Source organism: Euleptes europaea, chromosome 7, assembly GCF_029931775.1.
Source record: "Euleptes europaea isolate rEulEur1 chromosome 7, rEulEur1.hap1, whole genome shotgun sequence".
In the NCBI taxonomy this organism is placed as follows: Eukaryota; Metazoa; Chordata; class Lepidosauria; order Squamata; family Sphaerodactylidae; genus Euleptes; species Euleptes europaea.
The window spans coordinates 73,651,776-73,671,898 of NC_079318.1; the positions used below are offsets into that span (position 1 = coordinate 73,651,776).

The following is a 20,123-nucleotide window of genomic DNA, read 5'->3' on the forward strand; positions in this document are numbered from 1 at the left end:
ATTCCATGCTGGCCATAATTAGACAAGGAATAGAGAATAAAACTGCTGCTATCATACTGCCCTTGTACAAATCTATGGTGAGACCACACTTGGAATACTGTGTACAGTTCTGGTCACCACACCTAAAAAAGGATATTGCAGAGCTTGAGAAGGTGCAGAAAAGAGCAACCAAAATGATCAGGGGGCTAGCACAACTGCCCTATGAGGAGCGGTTGAAAAGCTTAGGGCTATATTGCTTACAAATAAGAAGGCGGTTAAGGGGAGATATGATAGAGGTCTATAAAATTATACATGGTGTGGAGAGAATGGACAGGGAGAAACTTTTCTTCCTCTCTCATAATACCAGAACGCGGGGTCATCTGCTGAAGCTGGAGGGTGAGAGATTCAGAACAGATAAAAGGAAGTATTTCTTCACATAATACATAGTTAAATACCCCAGGATGTGGTGATGGCTGCCAACTTGGAAGGCTTTAAGAGGGAAGTGGACATGTGAATGGAGGAGAGGGCTATTCATGGCTACTAGTAAAAATGAATACTAGTCATGATGCATACCTATTCTCTACAGTCATGAAGGAGCATGCCTATTAGGTGCTTTGAAACACAGGCAGGATGTTGCTGCAGTCGTCTTGTTTGTGGGTTTCCTAGAAGCACCTGGTTGGCCACCATGTGAAAGACTGCTAGTCTTGATGGGCCTTGGTCTGATCCAGCATGGTTTTTCTTATGTTAAAAAATGACTCAAATCCCTCTTTGTCCTAAAAGGAACATTATTCACAGAAACAAAGAATGATCCAGAACTTGACTTCCAGATGTATGTTATTCATCAAGCTTTTCAAAAAAATGCTTGACAAGGACAAGCTATGGGTGGTTATATGCAAACCTAGATAAGAGGTTTCTAGTTCAGAGACCCTGAGACCGGTAGCTTGGGCTGCTCTGTTGACCAAGCCATGGCCTGAAGAGACCTCTGAGGCCTGAATATACGCCATCTCCTGTAGGACAGCTCCTAGCCCTAGCCCCAGACAACTATTTATACTTTCTAATAGCATTGTTGGTGCTCATTATCATGTTACCCTTATTATTATCACCTTATAAGTGTCTTCAGGGTGCCAGGAAGCAATGCATGCACACACTCACATACACACACACACAAGGTTGGACCCAGACTAAACTGTCAATTACCACTCATTACCCCTTCTTCTTGAAGATTCCCCTTACATCCTTCCTCAGTAGCCTCCACTCCTAAAAATCAGTGGACCTCAATAAGAGGTGGGAAGCAGGAAGTTTCCATTCTACTGACAGAAAACTTAGTTTGGATCCAACCCACTGACACCCTGCTGCTTCATACACGCATCATAAACACATTGTGCACTTCTCCTTGTAAAACTGAAGCCCATGCTTATCTTCAAGGACTTGGTAGCGATGTGAGTTAAAACAAGGGTCCAAACACTCCTTGAGCCTTTGGGCACTTTTGAAATTTTGAGGACCAGGAGTAGGCCCCATCACAAAATGGGTGCTCCAGGAAGCAGTCACAAAGTGGATGCCATAGGGCACTGAAGTCAATCACAAAATGCTGAGAGGCTGCAAGGTAAGCATCTTCCTAAAATGGAAACTGTTTTTTCTGAATGGGTGCTCCCTGCAAGCATAAAGGTGATACCTCCTGGGTTCCTCTGAAGTACCTCTTGCTCCGACAAGGAGAAGAAAAGCCAGAGCTGGCTCTTTGCTTTGGGCAAGGGGCACTAGGAAGCCCGCTGGTAGACGCCATAGCATCCATGGATGTCATGTTGGTGATCACTGAGTTAGAAGAAGAATGCATAATAGATCACAGACAAGTGATGGAAAACCCATGGACATCTCAACATCACCATTAAAGTTTTGTATTCCATTAGAATACCATCCTGAAAAGCCAACATGCAGGTAAATTGTCATACTGGCAACTGTTTGGACATGTGGCTCATGTCTTCCCATAGACAATTGGGGAGGGGCCGTGGCTCAGTGGTAGAGCATCTGCTTGGCATGCAGAAGGTCCCTGGCATCTCCAGTTAAAGGGACAAGGCAAGTAGATGATGTGAAAGACCACTGCCTGAGACCCTGGAGAGCCACTGCTGGTCTGAGTAGACAATACTGACTTTGATGGACCAAGGGTCTGATTCAGTATAAGGCAGCTTCATGTGTTCAATGTGATCTAGGGCATCTGGTTGGCCACTGCAGGAAACAGAATGCTGAACTAGATGGGTCTTGATCTGACCTAGCGGAGTTCTTGTGATGTTGTTAACCAGTTTTGTTGAACCTCTGTTAAGTGCTGCCCACAGGCAACAAGCTTCCTCATAAACCATTACAGGTCATGGACAAAACGACACTGTAGGAGATAACATCAGCAAACACAGTGGTCGGTGTAGTACAGCATGCTTGTGCTCAGCTTAGAAATATAAGGAATGACACTTCCACTTATTTTTTCTCTCTTCCTCTAGATCTTTTTCGCTAACCTGACCTGCATTGTAAACATGCTCCACAGCTGCCCCACCCCCCCCGGATGATCTCCCATTTAACTCTGTGGATTTGTGTGTGTTCTTCCGGCAGGTGTTTCCTCTGTGGCCTCCCTGATGTCCCTGGCTTGGGTGCTAGCCTCCTATCACAAGCTTCTTCGGGACTCTAGGGATGACAAGAAGAGCATGAGCTACAGAGGGGCCCTTATCCACCTCTTCTGGCGCCTCTTCACCATCTCATCCAGAGTTATCTCTTTTGCCCTCTTTGCTTCCATCTTCCAGCTCTATTTTGGGATCTTTGTCGTGGTCCACTGGTGCGCCATGGCCTTCTGGATCATCCATGGTGGGACAGACTTCTGCATGTCTAAATGGGAGGAGATTCTCTTCAACATGGTGGTAGGGATCGTGTACATTTTTTGCTGGTTTAATGTCAAGGAAGGGCGGACCCGATACCGAATGTTTGCCTATTACACCGTAGTCTTGACAGAGAATGCTGCCTTGACGCTCCTTTGGTATTGTTACAGAGATCCCGACACCACTGACTCATTCGCCGTGCCAGCGCTTTGTTGCGTCTTTCTTAGCTTCGCTGCCGGGATAGCACTGATGCTCTTATATTACGGCATCCTGCATCCCATGGGGCCGAGAGCTAAGATTTTTGCCAGCTCCTGTTGCGCCGAGCTGCTCTGGGGCATTCCTTTGCCCCCTGATGTTGAACCCATGGCTCCCCAAACCCCTGGGTACCGGGCGGCCCAGGCTACGCCGACCAGAGCGGCCACGGAGCAACAGGAGGAACTTACGGCTGACACTTGCTTACCAGTTTTCCAAGTGAGAGCAATGGTGCCATCAACTCCATCTGGGCGACCCTACTACCCTGAAGGCCCGCTCATTAAGATAGATATCCCGAGAAAGAGGTACCCAGCTTGGGACGCTCATTTTGTAGACAGGAGGTTGAGAAGGACTATAAACATTCTCCAATATGTCACCCCCACCGCTGTAGGAATTAGATATAGAGATGGACCTCTCTTGTATGAATTGCTACAGTATGAATCTTCACTTTAAAAGCTCCTTTAAACACACACATACACACACACACATACACGCACTCTCACAAATGACAAAAAAAGAGGGGATTTGGGGCTGGGAAGGGGTGGGTGGGTTATTCGTTTACGGTCAACACAGCTCATGAAACTAACCTTCCAATAAGTTTTCTTTCTGGTTGCTGTATGTATTTAAAAAGAAAGAAAGATCCTCTATGTTTTGTAAGTAAAAACAAAAAGAAAAACTTTTCTTTTGATTTTTACACACAGGAGTAAAAAACAACCCAACTAGTATTTCAAACTTCCATGCTTCGGGGGTTGGAAAAAGCTGAATGCCTCCACCTCTGAGTTTTATACCTTACACCAAGTGTAGGACATTATCATAGGGATTGGTGCTGATTGAAAATAATAGTAATATTACTAATAATAAAAAATAAAACAAACAAAAAAACCTACAACTGCCTTATGCCCTTAGGTGCTGAGTTTCATTACGTACTGTCACCTCCCTCATGCAAAACTCTTTGGTGATTTTAATGACAGAAATATATATATATATATATAAATATATAATATACATAAAATATATATATTTAAAATATGAAGCTAGACAAAAAGCTACAGATGTAAAGGTATATAATTGCTCTGATTAGATTGGCATAAAATGATTACTTTGGGCCAGGTAAAAGACCAAACCTGAAGAGAGATCATGGCTGTATTATAATTTGGAGAAATGATTGTTCTAATATACTGTTTTTGTCTTCTGATTCCGCAAGCCAGTCTGAACTGAACTGTATTGTAAGTGCTCCAAATCTTATAACACAGTTCCTTGATGCAGAAAAAGGGTTAATTCTTTATGATTCATTCTACTAAGCTGGAATCGAATTCACCATAGAATCTCAGGGTGCAAATCCCATTTCCTTCCAAGCCAAGGAAAATCCAGCTTTTGACTTGAGCCCATGTGCTATGACCAAAAGATTGGCAAGGCCTCAAATGTGCACAGCGATCTCCTTGGAGCACAGCGCTGTTCATTCAAATGGAGGAAGCTGGTCCATGGCTCACATGCATAGATCTGTTTCTTTCCTTGAACTGAATGGGGAATCTGTGCCTGTAGGAGATCACTGAATCAGAGATTGGTCTTAATACCTTCCAACAGTGTCATGGCTTGATATAGGGATAACATAACCTTGAGAACAAAACCCTGTCTGCCTGAATTTCTTGATCCAAATTTTCAGAGAGCCTCTAAGTTTGAAACTGCATACCAAATAATAATAATAATAATAAAAATTAAGAATTAAAGAGAACAACATTTAAGTACCGTAATGATCCCCCTTCCTGCCCTGACCCGATTTCTCAGTCTTAATAAAACTCAGCATAGTAGCAAAAAGAAAGTCAGTTTAAAGGTACAGCTCTCTTAAGCTTTCACTGGTTAACTGAGCTCTGATCTGCAGGCATCATTTTAAGGCTGTGTATAGGGACGCAGGAATTGAATTTGTAACGGTGCATTTTGTTTGGGTGGAGCCTTAAAATGATCATATGGCATTGGGTGATTTATTTATTTTTCTCTGTTCTAAAGGGGGGGAAAAAGGAAAACAAACCAGAAAGGGGTGGGGGGTTGAAGCTTGGAATGGAAATAACCCATCACTGACTCATTTCTGATGAAAATCTGGTGCTTAATATTTTTGTTATTACTTGTAGTGATGGTTTAGCCGGGAAATGTTTGATTTGCCTGCTGCATTTTTCTGAAGCTGCGGAGAAAGACCCTCTGCTTGATGTGCATAAAAAAGGAAACAAGCATCGAAACAACACGGCTTAGAATTCCAACCTGCAGGAAAATTAAAAGTTAGATGTTTCGTGTTATACTGCTTGGTGTCAAAAGGTTTACATGGGGTTGGTTTCTTCTTTGTTTTGGGGTTGGGATGAAAGGCTGTGCATACAGTATTTTCTACTTATAGAGTATTGTTCCTTTACAGGAATATTTATCTCATCTTAGGGCATCTTTTCAATCCCCTGCCTTTGAGGCTGGAAGGGTATTGGGGGAACAACCAAACTAAAAAAAAAAGTGTTTGTTTTAATTCAATGGAAACTACTGTATTTTCTGTATTTTGGTGCAATTCTTTTAAAATATCAAAATACTGTAAAGTGTCTAAAATTGCAAAAACCACTCAACTTGATCTGTTCAAAAGACAAGTTCAGTGGGGGAGGGGGAGGTTGGTGGTGATGGCATATTTGTAATTTTTTGTTTAATTTGCAAACGCACTGAAAAAAAACAGAAGTACTTACTAATTTTGTACTTTTCAAGAAAAAAAAGCTGACAGTTTCCTTCACCTGAATATATCTGAATGGAGAAATTACTTTTGCAAAAAGATATGTTTTGCAGTGGTCTGGGCATTATTATTATTATTATTATTATTATTATTATTATTATTATTATTATTATTATTATTATTCAAATATTTCTCAGTGTGCTTCTAAGAAAGAGTCGAGGTTTTGTTATCACCCAACCTCCAGACGCACAAAGGTCTTAACAAAAAAACAAAAAAAAAACAAAAAGCCAAATTGTCACAGGTACTGTAGTCTCAGGACAATTAAGATCTTTTTTAAATCTAGCACCTCTGGGCTTCTGCAGTTTGTCAGACTACCACACCTTTATAAAGGAGCTGCTTGTATTCCTTTTACTTATTTAATCTTATTCATTTCTAGGTTAATATGTTCTAACTACCCATATTTAACGGGGGCAGACTCAGTGTTTTGCATTCCAGAAGATGTTAGTGATACCCTCTTCAGAGGCTGTTCGCACATCCACAAGGGTTCCTGAAGTTTCCTGGGCTCCACATCTTTAAATATAGGGAGTAGATTAATCTTCCTTTCAGTGTGAATTTGTGTAAATGATTCCATATGGGCAAATTTTGTTTTAACAAAGACAGGAATCACACACTGCTGCAGCACTTACTGGCAATTGAACTGGTTCCTGGTTTAGCTTCTAATGGAAAGTATGTAGAGCAAGGGTGTCGAACGAAATTGTTACAAGGGCCGGATATCACATAAATGTCACTTGGTCAGGCCGGGCCATGCCTCACCAGCCCAGATCGGGACTATGGGGGGTGGTTGCCTCGCCCGGCTCGTGGGACAGATAAGAGCTCTCAAGGGGCCGGATCCGGCCCTTGGGCCTTATGTTTGACACCCCTGATGTAGAGTTTCCACCAAGAGACACAGCAGGGTACAAGTCTTTTCCAGATTTTGATTTTGGCACTGCACCAAAATCAAATATCTGAAAAGGAACAGCGTGTCACCATTCTGTATCCATAAACAGTGGGGAGAGGGGCATAGCTCAGCTGCAGGGCTGCCAACCTCCAGGTGGGGTCTGGTTTTCTCCCAGAATTGCAGACTACAGAGATAAGTTCCCCTGGAGGAAATGCTAGATTTGAGTCCAGTAGCACCATAGAGATCAAGAAGATTTTCGGGGTATGAGTTTTGAGAGTCAAAGCTCCCTTCATCAGAGGAAATGGCAGCTTCAGAGGGATCACATTCATCCTGAGCTCACTCCCCTTCCCAAACTCGGCCTTTTCCTAGTGTGTGTGTTAAGTGCCGTCAAGTCGCCTCCGACTCATGGCAACCCTATGAATCAATGTTCTCCAAAATGTCCTATGCTTGACAGCCTTGCTCAGGTCTTGCAAATTGAGGACTGTGGTTCTTGTGGGTTATCCGGGCTGTGTAACCGTGGTCTTGGTATTTTCTTTCCTGACGTTTCGTCAGCAGCTGTGGCAGGCATCTTCAGTGTTACTCCTCTGAAGATGCCTGCCACAGCTGCTGGCGAAACGTCAGGAAAGAAAATACCAAGACCACGGTTACACAGCACGGATAACCCAAAAGAACCAATGAACTCTGACCGTGAAAGCCTTCGACAATATTTTGAGGACTGTGACTTCCTTTATTGAGTCAATCCATCTCTTTTTGGGTATTCCTCTTTTCCTGCTGCCCTCAACTTTTCCTAGCATGACTGTCTTTTCTAGTGTGACCATAATGAGCCTTCTCATAATGTGACCAAATACGATAGCCTCAGTTTACTCATTTTAGCTTCTAGGGTCAGTTCAAGCTTGATTTGATCTATAACCCACTGATTTGTTTTTTTTGGCAGTCCATGGTATCCGTAACACTCTCCTCCAACACCACATTTCAAAGGAGTCTACTTTTTTCCTGTCAGCTTTCTTCATTGACCAGCTTTCACACCCATACTTAGTAATAGGGAATACGATGGCATGAATTAACCTAATCTTGGTGGCCAGTGGCACATCCTTACACTTCAGAATCTTTTCTAGCTCCTTCATGGCTGCCCTTCCCAGTCCCAATCTCCTTCTGATTTCTTGGCTGCAGTCTCCATTTTGGTTGATGATGGAGTCAAGGAATAGAAAATCTTAAACAATTTCAATTTCCTCATTGTCAACCTTAAAGTTGTGTAATTCTCCTGTAGTCATTTCTTTTGTCTTCTTGATGTTCATCTGTAGTCCTGTTACAGCTGAACATCAAGAAGACCTGTAGTTCAGTCCTGTAGTCCTGTAGCCCTTTTCCTAGTGCCCATTCCTAAATCTCTGGGGATTTCCCAAGCTGGAGTGGTTGTTCTACTCAGTGGTAGAGTACCTGTCCTTCATGCTAAAGATTTTGGTTTCAATCCCTAGCCTCTCCAGTTAAAAGAACCTCAGGTAACAGGTACAGGAGAATACCTTTCTTTTCCTGAAACCTTTGAAAGCCACTATCAATCAAAGAAGGTAATGCTAAACTAGGTGATGTAACGAGCTTACTTGATTTATGGCAGCTTCATACATGCAGAATGATGGCCAATGGTAGCATTCAAATTTTGTAGGACGTTTAGGCTGCCTGTGACTCTAATCATTTGCTGTCTGTTCAACAACAGGCCATTACAATCACCCTACCTTCGAATCACCTCTCCAGGTTTGAAATACTGCTGAACATGTTACTGGGTTTGCATCTGCAGCAGAATGAAGTGATAGGGTCCTGGGGTGGCAGATTGGCCTGTACCACATGCAACCATAGGTGGGGGGGTCCAATGTTTGAAAGCTCCTCAACATAACACAGCATCCTGTGGGCAGAAAACTTTCTCATCAGGAATAAAAATTCTACCCCAGTCCTTTTCTGCTGTAGGCAACCCTATTCAGAAAGGGCTCTCTAGCTTGACAGCTGCTAGTCTGTTAGACTTTTTGCGCCTTCTAGTGGTTTTCCTACAATTTTTGAAAGCTCCTGTATTGCTGTGCAAGAAGAAAATCAGCCCAGAAGAGTGAAGGCTGAGTTAGAACTTTTCTCATTGAGGTGCTTGCTTGCTTCTTTTTTAAGTGCAGGGACACTCAGAAATGCCCCTCCCAACACACACACCAGTAATTAGAAGTGGTAACCCCGCAAGATTTTACTATCTAATATGTCCCAAATAGGGTTGCCAACCTCCAGGTGGTGGCTGGAGATCTCCCACTATTGCAGCTGATCTCCAGGCGACAGATACCAGTTCCCCTGGAGAAAATGGCCGCTTTGGCAATTGGACTCTACAGCATTGAAGTCCCATCCCTCTCCAAACCCCGCCCTCCTCAGGCTCCACCCCCAAAATCTCCAGGTATTTCCCAACCTGGAGCTTGCAACACTAGTCCAAAGGAGCGAATAATCACAAAGAAAAATAGCATGTCAGGGAATGACCTGATTAAAAACATCCTCGGATATACAAATTTACTGTGAAAGATTTCAGCTCAGCTATTTCCCTAGCCTATTGTTTTTCTATAAATAGTAAGTATTTTCATTTATTTGTGTTATTTACAGCCTCACTAAGACTCATGTCAGTTATGAGGAGGCACCCTCACTTGTGGTACAGTCCAGGAAATCCTCTAACAGGATTCTGCAGATGATATTAACTGGCTCTTACTTATCCCATCCTAGAGGCTACATTAGTTCCAGTCAGCCTTTCCATAGCTCCCTTCAGGAGGAAGGGGAAAGTAGCAAAAAAAAAAAATGGGGGAAAGAAAGAAAGAAAGAAAGAAAGAAAGAAAGAAAGAAAGAAAGAAAGAAAGAAAGAAAGAAAGAAAGAAAGAAAGAAAGAAAGAAAGAAAGAAAGAAAGAAAGAAAGAAAGAAGGAAGGAAGGAAGGAAGGAAGGAAGGAAGGAAGGAGTTTGTAAGGGGGGAAAGGGGCTTATGAATGAGGTAAGGATAACCAGGACAAAAGGACCACAGAAAAAATGTCCATGTGGCCCAAAATGCAACAGCACATAACAAAAAAATCTTACAAATATTGTATATGTCTACAATACTGGAGAGGTTTTTTTTTCAGTGCTCCCCAAAATTTCCAAGTTTTTTCCATTGGAAAAAAAATGAAAAGTCCTCTAAAGCAAACAGTGAAAGTTAGACATCTGAAGTGAAATGTTTGAGTTCGGAATTTGGAAGTCAAATAATGTCAACATCTGAATTTCAAATGCATACGTTTCATTTTGTTCAGCTCTATTGCCTTCTCATACCCCCTTCATGATAACCAATAAAACAATTTGGCTTGTCTCACATTCAGTAATAACAAGTGCTGTATAAACCAATCAGCTGTTTACTTCCTTAGTCAGCTTTTAGCACAACAACTGTTACCGCCAAGGCTCAGATGTTTTCTCAGCCTGTCAATTCAGGAAACTTCCTCAATTTATTCTCTGTCCATTACAGGCCCTAACACATAAGACATTGGCAGATCTGTGTCCGATCTTCCCAGCATTTTTTTAAAAAGTAAATAGCTGCCAGGCAAATCTCAGTTTAAGGTAAGACACAGCGCAGGGGGAGGAGTTTAACTCTTCCAGGCCCATGGGTTGCCAGCCTCCAGGTGGGGCCTGGAGATCTCCTGGAATTACAGTTGATCTCCAGACTACAAAGATCAGTTCCCCTGGAGAAAATGGCTGTTGTGGAGGGTGGGCGCTATGTAGGGTTGCCAACCTCCAGGTTCTAGATGAAGATCTCTTGCTATTACAACTGATCTCCAGCCGATAGAGATCATTTCACCTGGAGAAAGTGGCTGCTTTGACAATTGGACTCTATGGCATTGAAGTCCCTCCCCTCCCCAAACTCTGCCCTCCTCAGGCTCCACCCCAAAAATTCCAGGTGTTTCCCAACCCAGAGCTGGCAACCCTAGCTCTATGCCATTATACCCCACTGAGGTCTCTCCCCTCCTTAAACCCCACCACCTGCAGGTTCCACCTCTAGATTTCTAGGAATTTTCCAACCCAGAATTGGCAACCCTTCCCCCCATGGGTTTGATATTTGAAACTGACTGCTCACGTGAGCCATGGAAAGGGCTATGTAGCGAAAGCCTGCGGAAGTCAGCTGGTTGAAAATTCCCATAATATAAAACAATGGGGATTTTTTGCAAAGCTCCTGTGGGGGCATTTTTGGGGGTAGATGTCCCAAATTTTCCGGGTAGCTTTCAGGAACTCTCCTTGCACAAACCCCAAAATTTGGTGAAGATTGGGTCAGGAGTTTGGTGTTATGGGCTCTGGAGAGGTCACCCCCTCCCTCCTCCATAGACAAGCATTAGCCGATTAGCGAACAGAGAATCTCTTACCTTCCAATGCTTGTGTATGGAGGCAGGAGGGGCGACCTTTTCCAGACCCCATAACTTTGGACACCCTGACCCAATCTTCACCAAATGTGGGGTTTTTTGCAAGGAGCATACCTGCAAGCTACCTTGCAAGTTTAGGGGCTCGACCTCAAAAAATGCCCCCTGGGAGCTTTGCAAAGCCTGGGGAGAATCCAAAAAAGCCGGATAATTACCCGTTGTTTTTTTTCAGAAATGGCCAATTTGGCTTTGGCTTTCCCCCCAGGTTTTGGCATGCGGTAAATCTGAACCCAAAATTTACCAAAATGGCTTTTTTGGCTTATTTTCGGTTTGGGTTTATCAATATGCACAGCCCTACTCTGGAGTTTAATCTTTGAATGAGATAGAGGGGACGGGGTGGATCCATTTTTGAGATGGTACATATGTATGTAAATGCATGCATCTGAGTCACAAGGCATCAAAGAATGCACAGCCTGCCAGTTGGCACTGCAGATGCGCAAGCATTATCTTGAACTATGTGTTAACTTTGTCAGACATTTTTTCCTAATATGCTTTTAACCAAAAGAACACACCCCTCCTAGCTTTTAAACGTGTGGAGGTCAGGCAGTTGCAAAGTAATGAGTATAGCATGTGGCAAGAGGGGAACAGCTTTCACCAACAGCTAACCATAGGGTATCCAACCTCCAGGTACTAGCTGGAAATCTCCCACTATTACAACTAATCTCCAGCTGATAGACATCAGTTCATCTGGAGAAAATGGCCACTTTGGCAATTGAACTCTATGGCATTGAAGTCCCTCCCCTCCCCAAACTCTGCCCTCCCCAGGCTCCGCCCCAAAAATCTCTGGGTATTTCCCAACCTGGAGTTGGCAACCCTAGGTAACCAGGGAAGGCATGGTGGTTCAGACTGCAATACATCATATGAGAATGGAGATATGTCCCTATTTCCCTTTGTGAAATGTTGGAGGACATAGACTTTTCAGTCTGCAGAACAGAATTCTCTAGAAGTTAACTTCCAACTTCCTGCCAAACTTCACCCCAGGTAGAAAATCACAAATAAATATAATCTTTTTAAGGATCAACATCAGGGAAAAACAAGATTACCAAATTCAGCATGGGCTGAACGTCTGTGCTGGGTTAGGAAAGTCACAAACGGCGCAGCAGCCTCGAGGTTGAAAAAGACCCCAGAAAATCCCAGAAGCCCCAGATGTGTGAATGCATGATGGGCCAGGAATAGGATTGCCAACCTCCAGGTAGTAGCAGGAGATTTCCTGCTATTACAACTGATCTCCAGCCACTAGAGATCAGTTCACCTGGAGAAAATGGCCGCTTTGGCCATTGGACTCTATGGCATTGAAGTCCCTCCCCAAACTCCACCCTCCTTAGGCTCCACCCCAAAACCCTCCCACCGGTGACGAAGACAGACCTGGCAACCCTAGCCAGGATGTTCAGTGAATACTCGGTGGAGGGGCATCTTTCCCAGGAAGCCCCAAGCTTGGAGCCTTCCCTGCCTAGATGTAAAGCTTACGGGACAACCCAGACCCGGTCGGTCTCTCTCTCTCTCTCTCTCTCTCTCTCTCTCTCTCTCTCTCTCAGGCCACCTCACAGAGTTGTTATAAGGATAAACTGAGGGAAATTTCTAGAAGTTGCCAATCCGTCTTTGCAGAACAGTGGAATTAATAATGTACTTAATAAGACTCAGAGTCTCATTCAAGCAGTCTTTTCGGTTGAGTTTTAGTCTCGAATATTGTACATTTTAAGTCCACCTTCTGCAGGATACATTTTCTCAGTTTGACGAAAGTCGTTGCCTTTCTTAAGCCTTCAGGATGAGAGCAAGCTAAACATTGAAATAACATTAACAGGCGTTTCTCAGCCCAGGAGACAAAGACACACAGGCAGCTACGTCCTCCTCCTTTCTTCTTCTTTATGTTGGTCGTTGGTGCAGGGGGCTGGTAGGGGGACAACGTTTTCTGTCTGAGTCCCTGAGGCTCTGGCCGTGGACCTTTAAACCATTCTGTGCTGCCTTCTTCTTTTATTCCTTAATGCTTATATATCATTTGCATAAGCACACATTCCAGTTTGTCCAGATGTCCACTATTTTCCTCTTGTTTACCTTCAGAACACCCCTGTGAGGTTGGTGAGGCAAGGGTACTGAGTGACCATTGTGGATGAGTGGGATTTGGGAGCCACTCTGCTGGGTGAGATTCTGAGTGGGACAAGGGAAGGGGAAAGCACTGGGATTTTGTTACACACCTTTGCATGCGGCATGTACACAATACAGGGAATTGTTCCAAGCTCCTGTACTGTAATGGCTACAAGAATGAGGAGGTGTCCCCAGTTCTGATGTTACCCTCTGCCATGAACTCAGTTCTTGGAATTGGGCAAATGACATGATCTTTCTCAGCTTCATACCCCCACCCCTCCCCAATCTGTAATTTCTAAGGGTTGTTAAATCAGATTATGTATGCAAAGCACTTTGAACACTAAAGCAGGATAGAACGGTGAAGCACTGTTGCTTATTATGCCTCTGTAATACCACTCTGGAAAAAGAATTATGGTCTGTCCCCATCCTTAAGGGAGGCCAGCTGTGACAAAGCTGGGTAAGTTTGAAAGTTTGGTGCTAAGCCCACATTCCCTACCATGTTTCAGCAGAAGCCCACAGGTGCTTTGGAGGGGGGGAAAAGAAGTCTTAAGGCTGCAAGCCCCCAAGCATGCACACTGGACTACTCCAACGCACACTTCCTTTGGAGTAAACAACTTGCTTGGCTTGCAACATTCTACTGTGCATCTGCAAAAACCTTCTAGTGCCTGCTTGGCTATGCCATTTTTGGCAAGAGACCTCAGGAACCTCCATGGTCCAGTGGAAAATTATGGAGATTGGCTGGCCTGCCCTGTCTCAAAACAAACAAACGAAAATCTCAAACTAAGCTGTGGGTAGGTTATGCGGAGCCTTTCCTGTTTTTTATGGTGAGAAGGACAAGCGCTTGCCTGAGGGTATTTCCACAATTGTCCACTGCCCTAGAGGTTTTTGAGAAGGGGCTATGACTGTTCAACTGGGGTGGGTGGGGAGGGATAGGGGTCAGCATTCCTCTTCATATCTCAGGTATATTCTGGTGCAGAGAACCTCAGCTGATGGTTGGAGATGTCAAGGCTACCCCCAAAGAAATGTGGGCAAATGTTTCATTGATGCACCCTTCTCTGTGAACACTTCCGGGTTTTTGTCTTTGCTTTGGCTCGTCTAATTTCCAAACCCAAAACTATCAGGATGCTTTTGCTGTCCCCTTCTAGGCCAAGGAAGGCTGGGAGGGGCAATAGGGTGCAGAACTCGCATGTAGATCTGTTGCCAAATGCTGCTTCAATACAGTAGATCCTCGCCATTCGCGAATTCATGATTTGCAATTTCACTTATTTACGGTCCACAATTCAGTCATGTGAAACAGACTTCAGCCTGTTTTTATCTCCATCGTGCCATCATCATAATCATAACATTGTTAAACATTGAGGAAAAGTTTGGGGTTTGGGAGGGTTGTTTTTGATTGTTGCCTCCCAGTATTTGCAGATTTTGCTATTTGCTTTGATCCCAGGAATGGATCCCCTGGGAATGGCGAGGATCTCCTGAGATATTTTCAGCACTAGGAAAGATGGTGGAAAGACAACAAGAATGCTAGGTGAAGGAAATGACAACAGTGTATGTTCCCATCAGATCTTCTGGGCAGGTTTACACAAGGATGCCTGTCTCTTGATGGTGACTTTTGATTATTTTAAACGGTGTGTGTGACCTGTCTCCATGGAAAAGCACTGGAGAAAGTTGGATCCAACCAGATTTTCTATGGGCGAAAAAGGAAGGGGGTCCACTTTGACCACCAAAAAAGGCTATGCTGGGGACCACAGGAACTGCATGGACAAAAGCCATGTTAGATGGGGGCAGTAGTAAGGAGGGGAATTGGGAGAGGCTGAAAGGAAAAGCTGGCAGGATCCAAACCAAAAGTTCCATTTAGGGCATGACATTTCTGATGGCTCCTTTAGATGTGCCCATTATGAAATGATGAACTGTATACATCAATCGGCCCATGGAGCAAATAAGAAATAAGACCTATGAAATTACAGTGATCCTGCCCTGAAATTATTCTTCTGTGCTCCCCATGTCTGTCAGAATTCCCAATAGTGAAATGAATTTAATCATGCAATTGTTTGCTGTTTTCAAGAAGTGGTTTTTAAAAAAACACAAAACCAGCTTGTTATTATTGAATGGTTTTGGAACACACACTGCAAAGTCAGGACCTTCCATGCACTCCTTGAAATTCATATCGGAGGCTCTGTCCGCTAGGAAAAGATAATGCTGAGGTTATGAGGAAACCCATTGTAACATTTATGACTCAGACACTATCTCCTCCCAGCCTATATTGTTGGGTCTTTGTGTGATCCAGAGTCTATGATTTACACTCTGTGTCTTTAATGAATTCATCTGTGAATGAACTGTGTTGTGATAATCTTGACCTACCTCACAGGGATGTTGTGAGGGCCAGATGACCGCCTGCCAAGCAGGTGAATGAAAGGTGCTAAGCAGTATGATGCATTATTGTCTTTGTTGTTAATTTTTTACTGCCCCTTTGCTACAAGAGTGCTTTTGTTAATTAAAAAATGGTTTTTTTAAAGGTCTTTGCTAAAAGCAGGGAAGTCAACCTACCTGATGTATTGAACCAGAAAATAGTATTTCCCATCCTCTCAAGTCCAAAATTAACATTAGGCTGGTTCACACAGGTTTGCAGTCAGGTAATACTCGATGACTCACAGTGGAATATGTGAACTAGCACTACTGAAAAGTGTGAGATGTTGTATTATGTCTGAGGTCATGTATGAAGGTTTTGTATGGTATTTGATCTGGAATGGCTCATTCACACATGCAAGTCATCAGCAGATCTGGCATTCATCATGGTGAAGACGTGTATGTTAACCGAACCATTGCACAACCTCAGTAACTGGTTTCTGTATGTTCACCTTTCTTGTATTAATGCCTTTTGGGTGCATTGCATGCTTTTTCCCCCCCTAGCACTTTAATAAGAAACTTTCTCTTTCTCCCTCTTTGGAATGTTATGACTTCAAATGAACTTGATTTCTAACCTGAGCAGCTTCCTGATCAATACTTGATGACGATTGTGTTAGTCTTTGCAGCCACCATTCTGTTGTCAAACACAGTGAAATGCTTGCTCATATTTTTGGGAATAGCCTTGATTCAGTCAGGGGGGAGCCTCCTATTGTTGTATGCTGTGGGGAAAACCCCTCTTTGCTTGTTTTAAAAAGGTTCATCGAATCGCCTTTATGTTTCCTAACTGCCGAGCATGAGGATCTCCATAGAATTTGTTATACGGGAGACTTTTTTTGAAATTTTGTGATTGTCGTGGTTATTTGTTATTACTATTATTTCAACAGTATTACCTTACACACAAGCAATGAAAGAACAACAACAACAAAAAGTCAGAACCAGTTAGACCCTCCCATGAATTCCTATGCAACTCCTTCCAAGACATTGGCCAAGATCCAACAAAACGTGCAAGTAGGTTCATACACCTGACAGGGTTGTGGATTTGTATTTCTTCAACAGCGGTCTTCCATGCGATTGCAAAAATTTTAAAAAAGTAGTTTGCAGCATGATGTGAGGGAGCCTGCTGTTTAAAAAAGGGGAGGGTCCAAATTCCTGCTAGGAGTGCTTATGCTCCTGAATTGACCAAAAGCAGCACTGTGGATCTTGGCCTTTGCCGGCATGGGGACAGGGTGGGGAGGGGGAGGGATTCTGTATTGTACCAACAGTTCAACTCTAATAGCCAATGTTCCTGCTGATGTTTAGAAGAGTCTTTAAAACTTAATGTAGGCAATGAAATTATGGCCATACTGGGTCAGTTGAACATTGTTGCATTCCTCTGCTGAGATCAACAGCACTGAATGTTGTTTTTAGCCCCAATCTCTGGAGATAGGTCAATGAATCCTCCTTAATAGTTGTTGTAAGGCTAGGGAAGGAGGAGGATGGAGAAAGGAAGGATGTTGTCATCAGGAAGACAACATCTTTTCAACCTCTCTTGTAAAATCAAATCTATTTTTTCCCAGCCATCTCACAGTGTTTATACAATGGTACCCTGTGAGACGCATGAGGGAGAGAACTGAGCTTTGATTATTAGAGGGAAATGTTGGAAGGGATGGTGGCCCTGATTCTTGCATGTTTTATTCAAATGTTGCATCACTTTGATGTCCCAAGGTGACCACACTTAACAGAGGACAGGGCATCTGAATCTTTAACAGTTGTATAGAAGAGTCAGGCCAATGGTTAACTCTCTCCTGGAAATGTCTCTCCAGGATCTCAGGTTTTCCCCAGTCTTATCACCTGAGGACTTTTAACAAGACATACCAGGGCATGAGCCTGGGACTTTATGCATATAAAACACATGTTCTGCCACTGAGCTATAACAACGCATGAATACATAATGCAATTTGTGACCATTCCCATGTGCAGAAAAGGGGAATTCTGCAAATCATTTTGGTGTAGTGCCACAAGGGAGTGGCATCTTCCAAAATTCCACCTTCTATACAGCCACTAAAGATACATGATCATGGTATTCTACTGCATTTAGTCACCAGACCAAGGGTTACAAAATCCCATCTGCTGGGGAAACTGTGATAGTCCCATAATCTTTATTTAAGCAGGAACTTGGCTGGTTTTTTAACTAAGGAAGGCTGGCACGGGAGGGACCCTTTTGATTCCATCCACTCGATTCAGGGTCTTTGTATTTTTGCTGCATAAGAGAGTTTATAATATTGATCCTGTTATGGCAAAAACATCCAGGTCTACCGTAGTGACAGGATTTCATCCTCTGGAAATGCTGAAATTCCCTTATTTGTGACTATCACATGACCATCTTACCCTGGCTGCTGTAGGTTTTTTTAAAAAATATTGCTCTCCCAGTTTTCCAATTTCCTGCTTTGTTAGGTACTTCTCGACGGGTGCACCTAAATAATGTTTAGACTATTGCTGAATATTATGGGCTGTATCAACACCAGTGCCTATTTTCAGTGCTTCTGTAGAATTAACACTTGCCTGACAATTTTACAAAATATACCTGTTGAGAGATGACCAGCATGTGTGCAAGTGTACTTTGGTCAGCGTAGCGGCTGCACCCACCTGCATTGCAGATCTTGCGGCTCAGCTACGCACCCGGTGCGCCTCCAGCCCATGGCCATGTGATATGATGTGCAACTGGCCAGCTCAATTATGCCAGTGCAGACACTGCTCAAGGCAGCTTTAAAATGAACAGCAAAGGCTTGGTTGGACTCCTGTTCTTGCACACCAGTTCCTCTCGCTGCTCTTATTAAATATCTGTGCCTTTAATGGCATGGCCTTGTGTGAGCAGTTTTAAGGTACATGGTCTGGCACTGATCTCCGCCACCCACCCCGACACTGAACAAACAAAACCAAAATCTCATTGCTACCTGCTCTAAAGTCAACTGGAGAGCCTCTTCATGGAAGGCCTGTTTCTCGTTGAGCTTCTGTTTGGGTTGTACCACTTAGGACAACAATTGGTGGGATCACAGGGGTCAAGTGTTCCTCCGAACAAAAAAGAAATGCCATGAACACAGAAACCTAGCACGTCAGTGAAAAGCTGAGCCAACAGCCCTTCTCCCTGACACGCTTGTTTTCTAGGGTGGGGACTTTTTGTTTAATGAAGGAGCATTCAACCAAGTGTGCCCTCAGCTCTAGCTTGAGGTGGTATAGCCCAGACACTGGTAAGAAGTAGGCAGAAGACAAGAGGGATCAGCCGAATCCTTCGTTGGGTAAGTGGTGTACTTGTTCTGGATTCTGGGTTTGCAGGGAGAAAAGAGGAAGAGTAAATTGGCAAAGAAGGAAGAAAGGAAGGAAGGATTACTTAAGTTTTGAGGCACAGTCCTCTATGAAATTCTCCTTTGCAAGCCCCACAGATTTCATTGTGCAGGAGATCTCTATGCTGAGTTGTGGCCTTTTGTCTGTATGTCCATTTTGGATCTGAAATGCTAACATGCTGTAGAGAGTGTGATAGAGCGTTGAAATGATATCAAATTTTTTAAAAATTCAAGAGCCGCAATGGCTGCAGAGTTCAATCCATTCCATATTTCTGTAACAAATGTCTCATTACCCGTTAGTGTTTCTTATTGCAGTCACTGATGGGACGGTTAAAAAGAATGGGGATAACTGAAAAGCAGATTAAACTTCATTAACAGGACAGTTTGATCATGAGGGTTGCCAGGTCTCTCTTCGCCACCAGCAGGAGATTTTTAGGGTGAAGCCTGAAGAGGGCAGGGTTTGGGGAGGGGAGGGACTTCAATGCCATAGAGTCCAATTGCCAAAGCAGCTATTTTCTCCAGATGAACTGATTTCTATTGGCTGGAGATCAGTTGTAATAGCAGGAGATCTCCAGCTAGTACCTGATGGTTGGCAACCTTATTCACCATAAGCTTTCCCCAGAGCCAGAACGGTTTTGCTCGCTTTACTATCTTCTCCAAAGTCATAATGGAAATTCATCTAGGAACTGAGTTGTTCCATAGTGTTTCTTGAAGGACTCCTGTTGAGATAATGCTCAGAGAAGGGATAGTGAGAGACAGAGAGAGAGAATACAGTCGTGTAAAATAACTAGACCTATAAGGATATCACTTCCACAAAGAGGATAACATACACCCCCATCATGCTTAGCTGGCACACATGTATGTCTTGCAGTGGGAAGCCGCATTGCATTCGCATTAGGACACCATAACAATTGCATGTGGAGAAATCTACAAGTGGATAATATAACATGTTGAAGTACATTCAATTTTCTATGCAGAAATTATATCCACGTGTGAAGAAGCCCTTAGAGAAGGAGATGGTGGACTTTTCAACATTTAGTCTCATCTTCGCTCCATCTTTGAGTCTTGTTTCCTATTTGAGAATTCCCTTTCTCTATTAGAGCATACTTCATTATGTAAAAAAGCACGAAATTCCAAAAAGGATGATCCCAAAGCTTCTTGA

At 43.4% G+C, this 20,123-nt stretch overlaps 1 protein-coding gene across 1 annotated transcript in view; it reads left to right on the forward strand.

Moving 5' to 3' along the window:
* Positions 1-3,572, forward strand: part of XKR6 (XK related 6) — a 197,598-nt gene extending 194,026 nt beyond the window's left edge. Inside the window, 1 exon segment of the mRNA XM_056853230.1 lies at positions 2,575-3,572. Coding sequence (XP_056709208.1) covers positions 2,575-3,539 — 965 coding nt within the window. The 3' untranslated portion in view covers positions 3,540-3,572.
* The last annotated feature ends 16,551 nt before the right edge of the window (positions 3,573-20,123 follow it).